At 48.4% G+C, this 16,912-nt stretch overlaps 1 protein-coding gene across 1 annotated transcript in view; it reads left to right on the top strand.

The window, feature by feature from the left end:
• The window catches only part of SORL1 (sortilin related receptor 1), a 170,357-nt gene that overhangs the window by 101,295 nt on the left and 52,150 nt on the right, over positions 1-16,912 (top strand). Inside the window, exons 20-24 of the mRNA XM_070384065.1 lie at positions 1,377-1,623; positions 2,306-2,444; positions 8,191-8,364; positions 10,613-10,726; positions 14,958-15,080. Of these exons, the coding sequence (XP_070240166.1) occupies positions 1,377-1,623; positions 2,306-2,444; positions 8,191-8,364; positions 10,613-10,726; positions 14,958-15,080 (797 nt within the window). The remainder of the gene's footprint in view (positions 1-1,376; positions 1,624-2,305; positions 2,445-8,190; positions 8,365-10,612; positions 10,727-14,957; positions 15,081-16,912) is intronic.

The following is a 16,912-nucleotide window of genomic DNA, read 5'->3' as shown; positions in this document are numbered from 1 at the left end:
TTGAATATTGTAAGGAGCCTTTATCTTGAGTTTCACGTGTGATACAAATATTTAAACCATTCTTTCTTTTTCCTGCCCCCAGCTTGTGTTTTCTTACCAGCAATTTGCATGCAAACTGGAAAATGGGAAATGCAGAGGTGTTTCTCACTAATTTATTGCTAACTTAAGGAAACATACCTAAAAAGGGAAATTCTGGATTAGTCTTTCTAGCATTTGTGATTGAGAAATCAGTTTTTAAAAGAAAATTCTGAAAGTAACATATGCACTTGGTTAAAAATATTAAAAGAAAGTAGAAATTTATGAAACGAAAAATATTGGTTTCTTCTTTTCGCGTTCACATTTTCTAGGAGTAATCATGGTTGATATTTTCTTGTGTCTCATTCAGAGTTTATTTTTACCCATGTACTTGTGTACACCCTTTAACACACAGAGACACATATGCACACACATGCATCAAGGAGGATCATAGGATACTTACTATTCTGCATGCTTTAAAAATATTAATATGGTTGGAAGATTTTTTAATCTGAACGCATGTAGATCCTTAGACGTTTTATTGTTCTTTTCTATGTACCATAATGTAACAATTTACAGATTAATATTTTTGTGTGTATATATACACACACACACACACTTAAATATATATATATGTATGTGTGCACATCTACCTATATATGTATATTTTTTTTGCTAGTGTGGACAGTGGGCTTCCCAGGTGACTCAATGGTGAAGAATCCACATGCAATTCAGGAGACCTGGGTTTGATCCCTGGGTTAAGAAGATTCCCTGGAGAAGGAAATGGCAGCCTACTCCAGTATTCTTGCCTGGGAAGTCCCATGGACAGAGAAGCCTGGTAGGCTACTGTCCATGGGGTCGTAAAGAGTCTGACACAATTTAATGGCTAAACAGCAACAAATGTGAACAATGCTGATGATGAACATGTTTGTACACTCTCTTTGCATAACTTGATGCTATCCATAGACCAATTCCAGTAAAAGAATTTCTGGGTCAGGTAGTTAACTGGCTTTAAGTAGTATAATTAGAGATTACAATAACAAGGCCAAACTAACTGGCTGAATGCTTGGCACTTTGGAGGAGTATTTGAGTGTCCATCTCCCCATTCTTTCCCCAATGGCTTAGTGGTAAACAGTCTGCCTGCAGTGTAGGAGATGCAGGTTCCATCTCTGGGTAGGGAAGATCCCCTGGAGGAGGGCGTGGCAATCCACTCCAGTATCCTGGCCTGGAGAATCCCATGGACAGAGGAGCCTGGTAGGCTGTGGTCCATGGGATCTCAAAGAGTTGGACATGACTGAAGCGACTGAGCACGCACACTCCCCATTCTGATGGGATGTGTGTTTTTCCCTGGTTTCGCCCAGGGTGATGTTCTGGACCGACTGGGGGGACCTGAGGCCTGGCATTTACCGGAGCAACATGGATGGTTCAGCTGCCTACCGCCTTGTATCAGAGGATGTGAAGTGGCCCAACGGCATCGCCATGGACGAGCAGTGGATCTACTGGACGGATGCCTACCTGGACTGTATTGAGCGGATCACTTTCAGTGGCCAGCAGCGCTCCGTCATCCTGGACAACCTCCCGCACCCCTACGCTATTGCTGTCTTTAAGGTGGGACCTCACTTGTTCCCAGCATTGGGCAACCTGTCTACGTGGGCGAGGAGCAGACTGAGGCAAAGAGCCTGCTGTCTCTGGGTTTTTACTGAGATGCTTATCTAACTTGTAGAAAATCAGCTCATTTCTGAATTGGAGGCAGTTTCTTTTGGCACCTAGGGAGGGATTCCAGACCCAGCTGCCAGGGATCTAGGGTGCTCGTCATTCTCATTTCAAAAGGTTGAAGTTCAAGGTTGCATCTGATGAAAATTCCTGGCTTGCCTTTTGGTGTTGGTAGCCTCCATTGGGCTCCGAGTTCGCGTCTGTTGTGAGGTTTGCTCTCTTCGTTTCCTGATGTCTTGAGATGAGCCCCACCCTGCCTCCTGGGGGCCTTGTCATTTGTGCTTCAACCCTGCAACATAAAATAGTTCTTCAGATTTTGAACTCAAGGGTTGAGCTTGTGGTCAGACTCGAACACTCATCGGATAGCTTCTTTGGGGTGGTTCCTTCAGTGTGGATATTTGGTGAGGTTTGGATAAAAGCACTGATTCCTGCCTTTAACTGGCATCTTGCTCACACCAATCATTCATCCAGGGAATGTCAGGTGTCCACTCCACAGTGGAGTTCTTGTTCTTAATGCGGGTTCTGAGTGAAAGACAGAAGAGCTGACTAATGAGCGAATCTAATCTCATCTTTTTAGAATGAGATATACTGGGATGACTGGTCACAGCTAAGCATCTTCCGAGCTTCCAAATACAGCGGGTCCGACATGGCCATTCTGGCGAGCCGGCTCACGGGGCCCATGGACTTGAAGATTTTCTACCGGGGCAAGACAACTGGTAAGGCAGCATGCCCTCCTTCATCTCTGTCGCATTGATCTCTCGAAAGGGGCTGGGTGTGGGCAATCCCTGCTGAAGTAGGGTCTGGCAGCCTGTGTCTTTGTTGTCACGACAACATGCACATTATTTAATTTCTTCCTAATGACATCTTAATTTCTTTTCTAATGATACACAAACAGCTGGAAGACAGTGTGTCTTTGCCTGCCTGGAACGCTGGTGTTTGGTGGGTAATTACACCCTCCTCCTGCCTCTGGCCCCTGACTGCTGGGCGGTGTGGCTTCTCTCGAAGCTCAAGAGGCCCAGCGTGCACTGCATCCTCGTTTGGCACCTGGACAGGGAGCCATGCTGTGCTGGGTGCACAGCCAGTGCTGGTTCCCGACAGGAGTCTGGTCTTCTCTGGTCACTCAGATGACGGGTCAATCGCTCACTGAAACCTGCTTCCCTTGCACGGCAGAGTCTAGTTATAGGATGACTTATTTCTTGTCCTCACCGTGAAACTCTAAACCCCATGAAGAAGGAGGTTTTGTCTTTTTTGCTCAGTAATCTTACCAGTGCCCAGCAGTCAGTCGCTGCTCACTTCACAGTTGCTGAAAGAAGAAGGGGTGGGGCAGGGGAAGCCTTGCCAGGGCCTGTAGAGAATGAGTGTCTGAAAGATGATGGGGTGAGGCTTCAAGACCTGCTGCCAGGCTCTGCCTGGCTGTCCTGGGCTCTGAGACTGTTCAGTAGGACACCTTCTTCCTTCTTCATTGCCCATTCCCTTTGTGGATCTCCCAGTCACACTATTAATTATGGAGGAGAGGGATCAGGACAAACCACCCCCACCACCCTCCCCTAGAAGAATAGTCCCCTTAAGAAGGACCTTCTTTATCTCAGCAGGACTCAGTAGCATCCTGGGTTTGCTGACGGCCCTTTATTGACAGACTGCTGGGCTTCCTGTTTTGAACTAGGACGTTGATGTTGTCTTGCGGTTTTTGGCTGGCCCCGTGCTAAGAGAAAATTGACTCTCGGGGAAGTAATACGGCTATAGATATCACCGCTGTGCTTTTGGGACTGGAGAGCGGAGCATGAGAAAGGGGAAACTTTATAGTTTTCAGAAAACTATAAAGAATCCTAGAGATGGAAGTTTGTATTATTGTTGTGCCTTCGCAGCTGACCTGTGAGGTGGGCAGGGCTGGTATTAGGATCGTGGTTTCTCGATTAGGGAACGGAATCTCACATATGAATAAGCTTTCCCAAAGGCCCCTCTCTTATTTAGGAGCTGAGTTTTTTGTTCCAGTTCTCCCATAAACCGAAGAAGTCACATTCTTTCCTAGAGGAGGTGCCTGTTTTGAAATAAGAAGAAAGAGACAAAAAACAAAAAAAATACAAAAGAAATAAATGCGATAGGGAGAGAGGAATCCTGCTTTCCAGCTCTAGTGGTTGAAATCCCAGGGCTTTTGACGGAGGACACCCACCCCTACTGATCGGGCCCGCTGGCAACCCGAGGGAACAATCAACATTTCTCCAGGTTACCTCCCCATCTGGAAGAGCAGGTCTGTGTTTTGACATGTGCTTGTGAGCACCTGTTGGCTGAGCACACAGCCTCAGCTCCTGCAACTCCATGTTCAGATGAACCAGAGAACCCTGGTTTCCCACCCACAGGCTTGGCTGGTCACTTCATCCTAGTTGCCATGCTGTGACCTGGAGGCTGCTCTGGTGAATTTAAATAAGTCATCAAGGGGAAATACCGGCCTGTCTCCTGCCTCCAGGGGCCCCCCTGCCCACAGATGCAAGGCCAGGGAAGCATGTCTGTCATGTCTCAGGCCTGTATGAGTTCAAGCATTTACAGTGGTCTCCGGCTGCCAGCACTGCCTGTCTGCAGTGGGTGCCTCTTGGCCTTGAACTTGTTTGCTCCATCCTGCCTGCTCTGTTGGACATTGAGAGTGTTGCAAGTTTATGATGGTATTGGCCATCCCCAGTGCCAAGCAAGCTTTATTTCCTCTGTTGTCTGCTCCTGACACATCCAGGACTTTGTACAAGCCATGTGTAAGGTAATAACAGCAGTGATAAAGGACATTTACTCTAAGGGATTTTGCTGTGTCATAAGCACCACACTGATTTCCTTAGTGGGCTTGTATAACCTTAGTTTGGAGAATGAAATGGCAACCCACTCCAGTATTCTTGCCTGGGAAATCCTTTGGATAGAGGAGCCTGGTGGGCTTCAGTCCATGGGGGTCACATCAGAGTTGTCATGATTTAACAGTTTCCCCCAAGTCCATGTGTATTATTAATAGTCCCATTTTACAGATGAGAACCTGGAAATGAGGTGCAGTCACATCTCTCCATCACACATTTAGTTAGTGGTGGGAATTTGAGCCATGGCCTAGTTGACTTCAGAGCTTGAACGTCCGGGAAGCCCCCGGGCTCTGTTCCACCTCTCCCCTGCTGTTGGATTAACAGTGCCCCAGTGAACGACAGTGATTTAGGAGTGTGGGTTTTAGTGGATTCTTGTTTAGGATGATTAGAATTTTGTTCACGTGCAGTGTTGTCAATTTAGAATATTTAGTTATAAACAGGCGCATTTTTTTTGGTCTTCATACCTGGTTGTTCTTACACAGTGTTCCTGGAATTTACTCTTCATAGAGAGTGTTCTTTTCTTTAAACAACTCTGTCAGCTGGGCTATAGTGTATTCAGTTGATGCTGCGATGGGTTAAACTGTTTTGGAGTTCTTGGACTGTTTCTTCAGAGCCTGCAGTAAACACACAGTTTTCAATATCTATCATGAGGGTAACTATTTGCCATACGAGGTGGATCTGATTTTGATATTGTCGAGTGTGTGGATGGTTAAGCCTGATAATAGCAGTGTTGGCTCCTCAGAGGGTTCTGGAGGAATTTTCCAAAGAGGAGATCTGTAAGTGTCCTGGATGTGCCCAGTGAAGGCCTCATGGGGCTAACGTTTGGTCTTTGGAATGGACGTCTTTGGAGACGGAGGCTGTCAGCTGCCCTGTCTTCACACGGCCCCCCCTGGCCCACACCAGACGACGGTGTCCTCGGGCAGGGGTCTCTGGCTGTGTTCTGATGGAACTCTGCCACATCTTCCTTATGTTCTCCCAGGTTCTCTGTGACCAGGGCTCCCATTTTCTGTACTGTGGCATGTGTGTCTATTTTAAATATATATATATTTATTTATTTCTTCATTCATTCCTTTGGCTGCCCCAGGTCTTCGTTGCAGCTCTCGGAGTCTTTAGTTGCAGCGTGTGGAATCTAGTTCTCTGACCAGGGGTCAAACCCAGGCCCCATACATTAGGAATGCAGAGTCTTAGCCACTGGCCCACCAGGGAAGTCCCTGTGCCACGGCTTTGGACCTACCCACACGTGCCTGCCCTGCCTACTCCTTTAGGATCAGTGACTTGGTCGCATGGTTTGGGGTTTGTCCCTGGCCGTGCCTCTCAGATTACAGTTTCATTCATGCCTATGGGTGCCAGTCTCTAGAAATACTGCAGCTCCCTTTGGGTTCTGTACTTTCAGTTTTCTTCTTTGGGTGGAAACACTTACCCTGCATGTGAAAATGTCACTAATGCTATTTCACAGACAGAGTCCATGTGAAAATAACTCCTGTTGATGAGTATTTGTTAAATATTCTATTATTGTTCAATTTCTTGGAACGTCGGATGACATGGTGTCCTTTGAATACAAAGAACATGTTCCAGAACCCCAGATGGGGTTGTTTTTGTTATTGGCAGCTCGGCATTCCCTCCTGCAGCCCACGGCAGGTGCATTTGAGATAAAGGGACAGGCATCTGCCCACGGAACAGATGAGAGGGAGCTGGTTCCTGGCATTTCTACTCCCATCAGCAGGTTATTCACTGTGATGATCCAGCCTATTGGTTGATGGAGTCAGTTGCAGACCCCTTTGAATGTTTCATCAAACATGTATCCCCCGGTTGTGTGTATTTTATCCACTTGGTGATGCCTTGTGCTCTTGGATCCTTAGCATCAAAGCAACACTGTTGCTGTATCATGAGGAATTTTATTTTTTACATGTAGTTTATACCAGTTAAACACCAAGGAGATGCCGACACATTTGCAGCTTACGAGTATGTCCTCACTCGTCTCATTACCAGTTGTCATGAATGAACCCTGTTTCCCTACCTGCAGGCCAGGATGGCATCGGCCAAACTTTGGCTGGCTGGAAACAGATTACTTAGATTTGATTCAGGGCACAACTGAAGAATCTGTATCAGCTGAGTTTTACCCAAGCGTTTTACATTTATTTTCCCCAATTAAAATTTTATTTATTCATTTATTCATTTTTGGCTGTGCTGAGTCTTTGTTGGCCTTCCCAGGTGGTGGTAGTGGGAAGACACATGGCTGCCAGTGCAAGAGACAGAAGAGGCACGGGCTCAGTCCTTGAGTGGGGAAGATCCCTTGGAGGAGGAAATGGCAATCTACTCCAGTGTTCTTCTCTGGAGAATCCCATGGACAGAGGAGCCTGGCAGGCTGTGGTCCGTGGTATCACAAAGAGTCAGACACGATGGAAGCTACTTAGCACACATGGGTCTTTGTTGTTTCCTGGGCTTTTCTCTAGTTGTGGCAAGCGGGCTTCTCATCGAGGTGGCTTCTCTTGTTGCGGGGTGCGGGCTCTAGGCATGTGGGCTGCAGTAGTTGTAGCACATGGGCTTAGTTGCTCCACAGCATGTGGGATCTTCCTGGATCAGGGATCGAGCCCTGGTGGATTCTTAACTACTGAGCCACCAGGGAAGCCCCTATTTAGTTTTGATTATGAATAGTCACAGGCAAAAAGAAAAACACACATTTCTTAGTTTACATGACTTTCACATTGCTTGATCATTGTATCACATTTTCAGCTGTTGGGAAATGGTTTCCTCTGTTATGGCTCCTCTGTCTCCTTCCCAGAAGGATGCGGGGGATAGAAAACACCTCCGTCACTGTGCATCCACAAACGTTTTCTCTCGAGAGTGCAGTGAAGAATCGTATGGACTCTAGCTGGCATTCTTTTTGGGAAGCTGAACCACAGAAAAGATTGGAAATAGTGGACTAGATCAACATTAGCCCATTGCCCATGGGTTTATTGCCTAATGGGTATCTGGTCGGTTCCTCACTGAGCTCAGCGGCTGTGCTCTGATAGCACAAAGGAATTAAGGAAGCAGACTTGGATTTTTGTTTGGGGCCTGCAGGTACTTGGGTGTATGTTCATTCTAGTTAAGGGCTTTTGGGTCACAAGGCACAGAAAACCACTCAAGCTAAAAGTGCTATGGAAAGAATGCAGGGAGATGGGAAGGAACCCAAGAGAAGAGGCACAGGTGTGTTGATGGGGACTGGGGCTGGGCCTGGCCGAGCCCCACAACCCCCGCACCCCGGGTACCGGTGTCATCCTTTCTTCTCTTCCTAAGTCGGCTTCATCCTCCTGATGCTGCAGACTTACCTGCCCGCCTCTGACTGGCACAGGTTTTTGCCTTGCATCCCCTGAGACACCCCTCGGCGACGACCCTCCTCCCCCCTGCAGCTCCCTGCCTATCTTGTGGTGTCTCATCGTCCTCCATCCAGATTCCCGGTTGGCTTGGTTTTGGGGCCATCCGATCCAGCTGGGGTCCTGCTCACGCTCTCCACTGCACCTTTCTCTTCCTGAGCTGCTTATCGTGGGGTCCGTGAGTCTGTAAAAGGATGAGTCCCTGGGTCTCAGGCCTGCGTTTGGCGCCCCCTGGTGTCTGCTAACCCGGCCGCTGCCACCTGTCTCCTCTCCAGGAAGCAATGCCTGTGTGTCCCGGCCTTGCAGCCTGCTGTGCCTGCCCAAGGCCGACGGCAGCAGGAGCTGCAGGTGTCCAGACGGTGTGTCCAGCAGTGTCCTCCCGTCCGGAGACCTGATGTGCGAGTGCCCTCCTGGCTACCAGCAGAAGAACCACACGTGTGTCAAAGAAGGTGTGTCTCCTTCTTCCTTTTCTGCCCATCCTCCCCCTTTGATGTGTCTTTGATGCACTCGTGTTTGGGGTTTTTGAAAACATCCAAGGTAGACAATAAAACCCTCTAGACACGGGCATCCTAGTTCACCTTCCAAGGCCCGTGGTCCCTCAGTCCTCATCCAGAACAGGCCCACACTGTTCTTTTAAAGATGAGTTGCTTTGGGGTTAAATGTCGGGGGATGCGGACCTTCCTGTGAGTGCACCTGTCTTTTCTGTTTCTGCCTCTTCCTCTCCTCATCCACCCCACACCAATCATCCCCAGCTCCTCCTGCTTCTGTAAGTGTGCAGGGTACAGTTGGCCCACCCTGACTTCAGCAGAGGACTCCTGCAGAGCTCACCTCATCTCATCCAGCAGTCCCCCTGCCCCTGCCCAGCCTAGAAACATCAGAACTTTCTGACCACAGCCAGAGGTCTGCAGCAGCCTCACCCTACTCCCTCTTGGAATCTGAACACACAAATTCTAACATGTCACCTTGAGTTTTTCCTTTTACCACTTCCCCAGTCCCCAGCCTCACATTTCTTTCGGGGAGGTGAGCCCCTGGAGGGGCCTTGCCACAAAGTATCCTGTTGATGAACACAGCCTGGATTCCTACTTTTCCTTATTCTCAAGCTTATATTTGCTTTGTAATCATAACTTCCCCTCTCACAGCATCCTTTGAGTCCAGGGAAGCAAAAACTGCAAAGTGGCCTTCTGGGCCCTCTTAAAAAATACAGATGGAAAAAAATGAGCCTTTTTGTCTAAGACACAGGGGCACTCTTTCAGGCTCTGGTCATCATCTTAAAGTTGTTTGGAAAGAAATGGGGTTAACACTGAATTCCAGGAGGAGGAGAAAAGGGCCTTTCTCTATCCCTGTCAGAAAGCCTTTACTTAATCCAGACAGGAGGCCAGTCATCACGTGTTCTTAACCCAGTTGACTAAACGGTGCACTTTTTTTTTTTGTCTGTTTGAGGAATTATGACTGCTCACTTTGAAGGAGTCATGGGGTAGGAAAAAATCCTCAAAAATACGTAAAGCAAATCTCCATAATCCTCCTGGTTGTTAAATTGAACACACACTGAACATATATGACCGTATATAAACTATAAACTATAGGTATAGATATACTGAACATGTGTATATAAACCTTATAGGTGTAGATAAACTGAACAGGTATAGATACACCATTTAGGTATAGATAAACTATATAGGTGTAGTGATAGTGAAGTGGCTCAGTCGTGTCCGACTCTCTTCGACCCTGTGGACTGTAGACTACCAGGCTCCTCTGGTAGTCTTCCCTGGTGGCTCAGACGGTAAAGCATCTATCTACAATGCAGGAGACCTGGGTTCGATCCCTGGGTCGGGAAGATTCCCTGGAGAAGGAAATGGCAACCCACTCCAGTACTCTTGCCTAGAAAACCCCATGGACAGAGGAGCTTGGTGCAGGCTACTGTCCATGGGGTTACAAAGAGTCGGGCACGACTGAGCGACTTCACTATATAGGTATAGATATACTGAATATGGATGTTTGAATAATGGCTACACAGGCTTCCCTTGTGGCTCAGCTGGTAAAGAATTTGCCTGGAATGCAGAAGAGCTCGGTTCAATCCCTGGGTTGGGAAGATCCCCTAAGGGAAAGGCTACCCACTCCAGTATTCTGGCCTAGAGAATTCCATGGATGTCCATGGGGTCGCAAAGAGTCGGACATGACTGAGCAACTTTCACTTCACTTCTCTTCTATGGCTACACAGTCCCTTAAGGAATTCCTTGTGGAGTTAGTATTTTTTTTTGTTTTCTTATGGCTATGGCATGTGGGATCATAGACTGGGGATTGAACCCACAGCCTCTGCAAAGTATTAACCACTGGAAGTGCAAAGTGTTAGCCACTGAATGGCGAAGAAAGCCCCTGGAATTAATATTTTATAGTGTTTATACGTCTCTACCTGCTAGATCCACCTGATATCATCACTCTCCTTTTTCATCATTGTAACCCCCTCTGCTGCTCCTAGAGGCCTCTCCTCCTTCAATTTTAATTAAAAGAGGAGAGAAGGAGGTCTCCTTGGATGCTGGTTTCCCTGCGGGCACCTGTGCAAAGCATCCCACTTCCCCTTTGCTGTCTGAGGCATGTTATTTGAGGAAGATGAAGGGAAACTCAGAACAGAAAGTCTTATGGTCCAGCAGGAAGAATGACATTGGTTTCGTTTTCTCTTCTGCCTCCCTCCATGGCCAGAGAACACCTGTCTCCGCAACCAGTATCGGTGCAGCAACGGGAAGTGTATCAACAGCATCTGGTGGTGTGATTTTGACAATGACTGCGGAGACATGAGCGACGAGAGAAACTGCCGTGAGTCCCCGCTTGGCAGAGTTTTTGGGAGGATAGGCATTTCCTGGTGCAATCAGCACCTCCTGGGCGGGGCCTGGAGTCTAGGGCCCCCGTGATCAGTGATGCCCATTTAAGTGGCTAGAGAAAACATACTGCATACCCTATTACATATGTGCACTTCCCAGGTGGCTCAGTGCTGAAGAATCCGCCCGCCAATGCAGGAGACACGGATTTAGTGCTTGGGTTGGGAAGATCCTCTGGAGGAGGAAATGGCAGCCCACTCCAGTATTCTTGCCTTGGAAATCCCATGGACAGAGGAGCCTGGTGGGGTACAGTCCATGGGGTTGCAAAAGAGTCAGACACAAGTGAAGGACTGAGCATGCACGTGAGCACATTAGATATATATTATTATTTAAAAGCAAAGCCACGTAAGTGAGCTAGGTACTCATTAGAAGAGATTTACAAATAAGCATTGTATGGTTGAAACTGAGCTAGTTTGGGAGACAGGCAGTCTGGGCTCTTGACTGTGGCCCTTTCCCAGAGATAGAGCTGGTGACCTGAAACAGGTGACCAAGTGATAGCCCTTGAATTTAAATTCAATGTTCAGCCTTTTCAGGGATGGGGAACAAGTTTTCTCTTGTTACCTCCAATTAGGGGATGCCAGCTGCCTGCCAGGCTCAGGAGGGTTGTTCAAACTGAGTAGTGATGCCAGGTTTGGCCTGTGATGTGGGAACATTGGTTTGTGTGCATTTAAGTGTTGTCTTTGGAATATGTAATTTCTAAGGTCTAACTGTTAAAGTATGTGATTCTGTTTAGCAGCATTTAGGACAAACAAATAACTACTTATAGTGGATACTCTGTTTATTGCAGGTTTGGCCGTCTTTCCTTCAGTTAATTTTTAGTGGCTTTGACATCATCTCCTAAGGAGGAGTCAGTCAGTAACGTGTTGACCTGTTCACTCAGCAGGTGTATATTGAGGACCCTGGTGTTCCAGGCTCTGTGCTGGGTTTGGAGATAAACTGGTGATTAAAGTGGGCACAAGAGTTTATAGTCTGAAGAGGGTGGTCAGAGAAGTAACCAACCAAGCACATGTGAGCCATGGGCCCTGTAATGGGGCAGCGCCACGAGCCTTAATGAGCCTTAAGAATGGCACCCAGGTCAGACCTTGGGAGGGTCTTAGGAAAAGCTGGCAGAGGGGAGCCAAGCAGAGCTGCAGGGAGGAAAGTTCCAGGCAAGGTGTTCACATGGACGAAAGTCCTGAGGTTGGTGTGTGCGTGGTGTGGGCACAAAGGTGGCATGGGTCATGAAGAACTCAAGTGGGAGCAGTGGGGGCAAGTAGGAGGGTGAGCGGGTGCATGAGACCTTTGAATTTTAGGAAGAGCAGCTTGCAACCCTTGAAATGACAGGCTTAGACTTTGCCTTTGGAAAGATAAGACGTGGGCAGAATGAATGAGATGAGAGAAAGGCCAGAGCAGGGAAGCCAGACACCCATCTGAAGCCTTCTCTTTTAAATATCTTGCCTTTGGAAATCCATGAGCTCGTTTATCATTTTGTGTTGTAAGCATAGATTAATGGCTGGGTCCTGTAGCCCTTGCCCCTGGTGGATGTTATTTCGCCAGCTATCTGCAGAGCCTGGGCCAGTTCCCACACAGCTTCTTCCAGAAAGCCACTTTAGAAGCAGTCAACTTGTTCAGCTCACCTGGGCCCTGCAATCCCTTGAATTGCCTTTTCTAGCGTGTAGGAGGTTATTACCAAACCTTCCTTAATCATTTTTCCTTGACTTCCGAGGCTGCCTTTCATCCCCAGGGAGAGGAGTATTAGATAAAAATCTAATTAATTTAGAGAGCGGTAGCCTCTCTGTGTATTCTTCTTTTCTGCAGAAGGGGCATTGATCAAACCTCATCTACTGACCAGGGTCTCAGGAAGGTGTGATATGTGTGAGGAAACAGCCAAAGCTCCTTGAAAACATTAGTTAATATTAACATCATTAGAGCAGATGCTGGAAAGGAGTTTGTTACAGAACAGGGTGGGCAAGGAGACACATCTTAGAATTAACACGTTGCAAGAAAATTGACCAGACGTGATGAGACATAGTGGAAGCAGAAAGCTATAAATTGAATGGCCTCATGTCCATTGGTGAAGGGTTCCTCTTTGGGTCCCTGGACTTTGGTTTCTACTAGATGTACATGGTGGGCTCTCATGTTGGTTCAGTGTTTTGCTAGGAAGTTTCCCTCAATCTCCTCCCCACCAGCGCCTGAGCTCACAGGTTTCTCTGAAGAGTTTAAGCTTCTCCTAGGGCTGAATTTTGCAGCCAGCTCTGCCCTCCTCCTGGTTTGGTGCAAATGTTAGCTGTAATTGACCGTCTCAAGACCCTGAGACTTGCTTTCTGCTCTTGTGTTGTTCAGTCCCTCAGTCATGTCGGACTCTTTGCAGCCCCATGGGCTGCAGCATCCCAGGCCTTCCAGTCCTTCACTATCTCCTGGAGTTTGCTCAAACTCATGTCCATTGAGTCAGTGATGCCATCCAACTATCTTGTCCTCTGTCATCCCCTTCTCCACTTATCCTCAATTTTTCCCAGCATCAGGGTCTTTTCCAGTAAATCGGCTGTTGGCATCAGGCTGCCAAAGTATTGGAGCTTCAGCTTCAGCATCAGTCCTTCCAATGAATATTCGGAGTTGATTCCCTTTAGGATGGATTAGTTTGATCTCCTTGCAGTCCAAGTGACTCTCAAGAGTCTTCCTAGCACCACAGTTTGAAAGCATCAGTTCTGCTCTGCTTTCTCATGATTCCATGTGCTCGGGTCCCGACTAGCCAGATGTGGAGGTGAGGGATGCAGGAGATGAAATGTGGAGCAGGAGAGCGGTGCTCATCTGAGTCTTCCTGAGGGTCTCTGTCATCAAGGAGGAGGGGAGAGGAGGAGGCGAGGGGCATGCTGGTCCAGGCAGGGCTACAGGAGGGGTCAGGCCATGGCTGGGCAGCGCTGTCTGGAATATAAGCGAGGCCCCCCACTCCCATCAGCTGCCAGGGAAGAGAAGAGGCGTGGAGACAGAGGCAGGTGTGGGAGGGATTCTGTTGACAGATCCCCTTTCCTCTACGGCAGGCTCCTGCCCTCGGTGGTTGTCAGGCACTGGGGGTTTTGACGTAAATCCCCTGCAGTCTTGTCATTTTTGCATTCATCCCCTGCCTCCCACCACGAGCTCAATTATGGAGAAGAAATGGAGCCTCAAATAAGAGCAGCCAGGGACGTCTGATTGTGGGGTTGCCACCCGCTTCTCACTTCCTGGCACCCGCCCCCCCCATTTTCTTTGCAGGATTCTGTTCTATTCCTGGGAGCAGCCTTCTTTCCTGAAGCCTTTTCTGCAGGGTCCTATGGCTTATGCCTAAACCTGGATCATTTCTATTGAGAAGAGGGAGCAATTATGTTCACATTCTGAGCAGAAGGGCCTGAGGATGGATGGGAAGAGAAGTTGCATTTGTTTAGAGCCCATAGTATTTCGTCCTAATGATGGGCGCTGGTCCCAGAGTTGTTTCCTTACTGACTTTCATAATGATGCCAGGAGGGTAGGTATTGTCTCCATTTCACAGGAGCAGGAACGGAGGCCCAGAGGGGTTGGGTAGAGTGAATTGTGGGTGGCAGAATCCATCCACATGTCTCGTCACTGTGTTTGTCATCACAAGCACCTGCTCACATTACCTTATCTTCCTTTTCCTGTGGAGGAAACTGAGGCTCAGGGAGGTTAAGATTAATTTCTGAAGGAAGGAATAAAGCCAAGATTTAAAACCAGTCCCGCCTGACTGCAGGGCCCCTGCTCCTGCTGTAGGACTTTCTCTCCACCCTCTCTCTGTCATCTGTATGGTGAGGGGCCAGCTTTGTGGGTGAAGGTGGGTCTCCTAATGGTAGTTTTCCGGATAATGGTATATCTGCTAGTTATTTAGAAAGACACCATCACATCTGTGGGGGTGGTCCTAGCGGCTTATCTAGCGCATCACACCATCTCCTAGCTAGATGACGGCTTCTCACTTTGCCCAGCCCCGTTGGCATCTGGAAGCCGTCCATGAAAGGACAGGCCTTTATGTCCCTTGGCTGTAAATTTCAGGCTATCACGCAGTTAAGTTTTTCTGTACATTGAGGTTTCAATTCTGTTGTTGAAATTGATATTACAATGAAAACCTGCTTCCTTCACTTTCCACTGGGATGTCTCGGGGAGCTGATCGGATCTACTGAGCCTGTTGTCTCTCTTTCACATCTTAGCAACCACCGTCTGTGATCTGGACACCCAGTTCCGCTGCCATGAGTCTGGGACCTGTATCCCCCTCTCCTACAAGTGTGACCTTGAGGATGACTGTGGCGACAATAGCGATGAAAGTCACTGTGGTAAGGGGGCATGACGTTCAGAAGGGCCCGCGCTCTTGCTCACGGGGAGGGTTGGAAAGGGAGGGTTTCTGAACATCAGTGTGGGATTTGTGATGTCAGTTGCACGGCCAGCTCCATACACATGGTAGGAGTGATTCATTCATAAGGGGATAGAACTTCCTTCACTCTGCAGTGCTGCTGTGCACATGTGTGTAAGACTAGGGAAGATTCCTAAATGAATTCAGGCATTTAGTGACGGCTCTCCAGCCTTAGCCCGCATTTCTGGGTGGCTGTGAGATGAGCCTCTTGTAGACCCAGAGCTCTACCTTTGTGAATCCTTTTTTTTTAAAACTCATGTAATTCAGGAAACCCTGTTAGAAGTCAGCAGATGGCACAAACATTATTTGAGCACCTGTTTTCTGGATGGAAATTTTTATTTAGGAAAATAGTGTGTTGGAACTGAAGCAGTGGTGGATTCTCTACTTCAGTCCTTTGATTTCCAGGGGAAACAGCGGAGGTCCGCAGAGGTCAGGGGGCTTGTTCAGGGGGATACTGTTAGTTTGTATCAGAAAAGGGAATTGGAATTCTTGTTTTATAATCCTCTCCTATCCATTGCAGGAGGCCTGTCTTAGTTGACGGGCTCTGGTGCCAAGCCCGTAGCTGCTGATCATTGTGGGAGGGAAGAGTGCCCCAGCCTGGAGGGGAGTCAGCCTGGGCCCAGATGCTGACCCCACCACTGTGAAGGGTCAGCGAGGCCCTGTGGGGGCCCTGTCTGTCCACAGGGGCAGGTCTGGTCCAGCTTGGCCTGTGCTTCCAGATGGGGCCCGAGTCACTACGGGCAGGGGTTTGACTCACTGGGACTGAGATAAGGGGAACCCTAAGCAGTTTTTTTTTGGGGGTGGTTACATTGTTTTCCTTCATTTTTGTAAAACACAAAGTTCCAGGAAACAGTCCTTGGGGTTCACACTCTTCCCTGCATCCCTCCCTTGTCCCATCTGCACTCAGAGGGCCCAGCTGTGTGGCCGGCTTTGCTCTCTCAAGGAGGAATCACCACGTGGTCACCCATTTATCAGGGTCCTCTCAGCCCATCACTGGACACACATTTGACCATTAAACAGTATCTGTCCCTCAGAGTCTCTGCTTGTGGCCTATTCATGCTGGTGTATCCTGAATCCACCTCGGGGTCTCAGGTGGTCCCCTCCTCAGATCCAGGTCCTCTCTGAGAGTCCCCAGACTGTGTCGTCATGAATACCTGCTTCCCTAGTTCATCATCAGTCTGTTTCATTGAGGTTGCCGTGCTGGGACCCCAGTCGTCTTGGCTACTCCTGTTTTTCTGGACTCTTTACAGTTCCGTGGGAAAGTCCTGTGTTGCTGCTGTCTCCAGGGTCTAAGTACGATTCTGCCAGTAGAGCCGCCTCTCCTGTCTGGGTCAGGCTACCCGGGTTCATTTGCCTCCAGCCCCCACCCTCCCTGAGACAGCCCACTGGCCAGCATCCCTGAAGCTCTGTTCATGGAAAGTCCCCAGCCTCTCCATTCAGAGAGCTCAGCACTGATCTTGCTGAGCACCTCACACTGATCTTCACTTTCAAGGTTCTCATCACTCCTTTTCTGAAACCACAGGCTCTGTCTCTAGAAGTCTTCTGAAATTGTGGCTTTCTGGGCAACCAGAGCATTGCTTCCCCAGCCTTCTGCCCATCAAGGGAAGCATAGAAAATATTTGTAAAGTGTACCAAGATAAATGACAATGCCTTTGTGGCCTAGAGGCCTTGAGTGTGAGGTGTCAGGATCTCAGCACACCTGTGCCCCACTCACAGTGCACTGCAGTTGTCCCTGGCTATCCACAGGGCATCAGT

This window comes from Bos mutus, chromosome 15 (genome assembly GCF_027580195.1).
Source record: "Bos mutus isolate GX-2022 chromosome 15, NWIPB_WYAK_1.1, whole genome shotgun sequence".
NCBI lineage: Eukaryota > Metazoa > Chordata > Mammalia > Artiodactyla > Bovidae > Bos > Bos mutus.
This window is presented reverse-complemented; position numbering and strand designations above follow the sequence as displayed.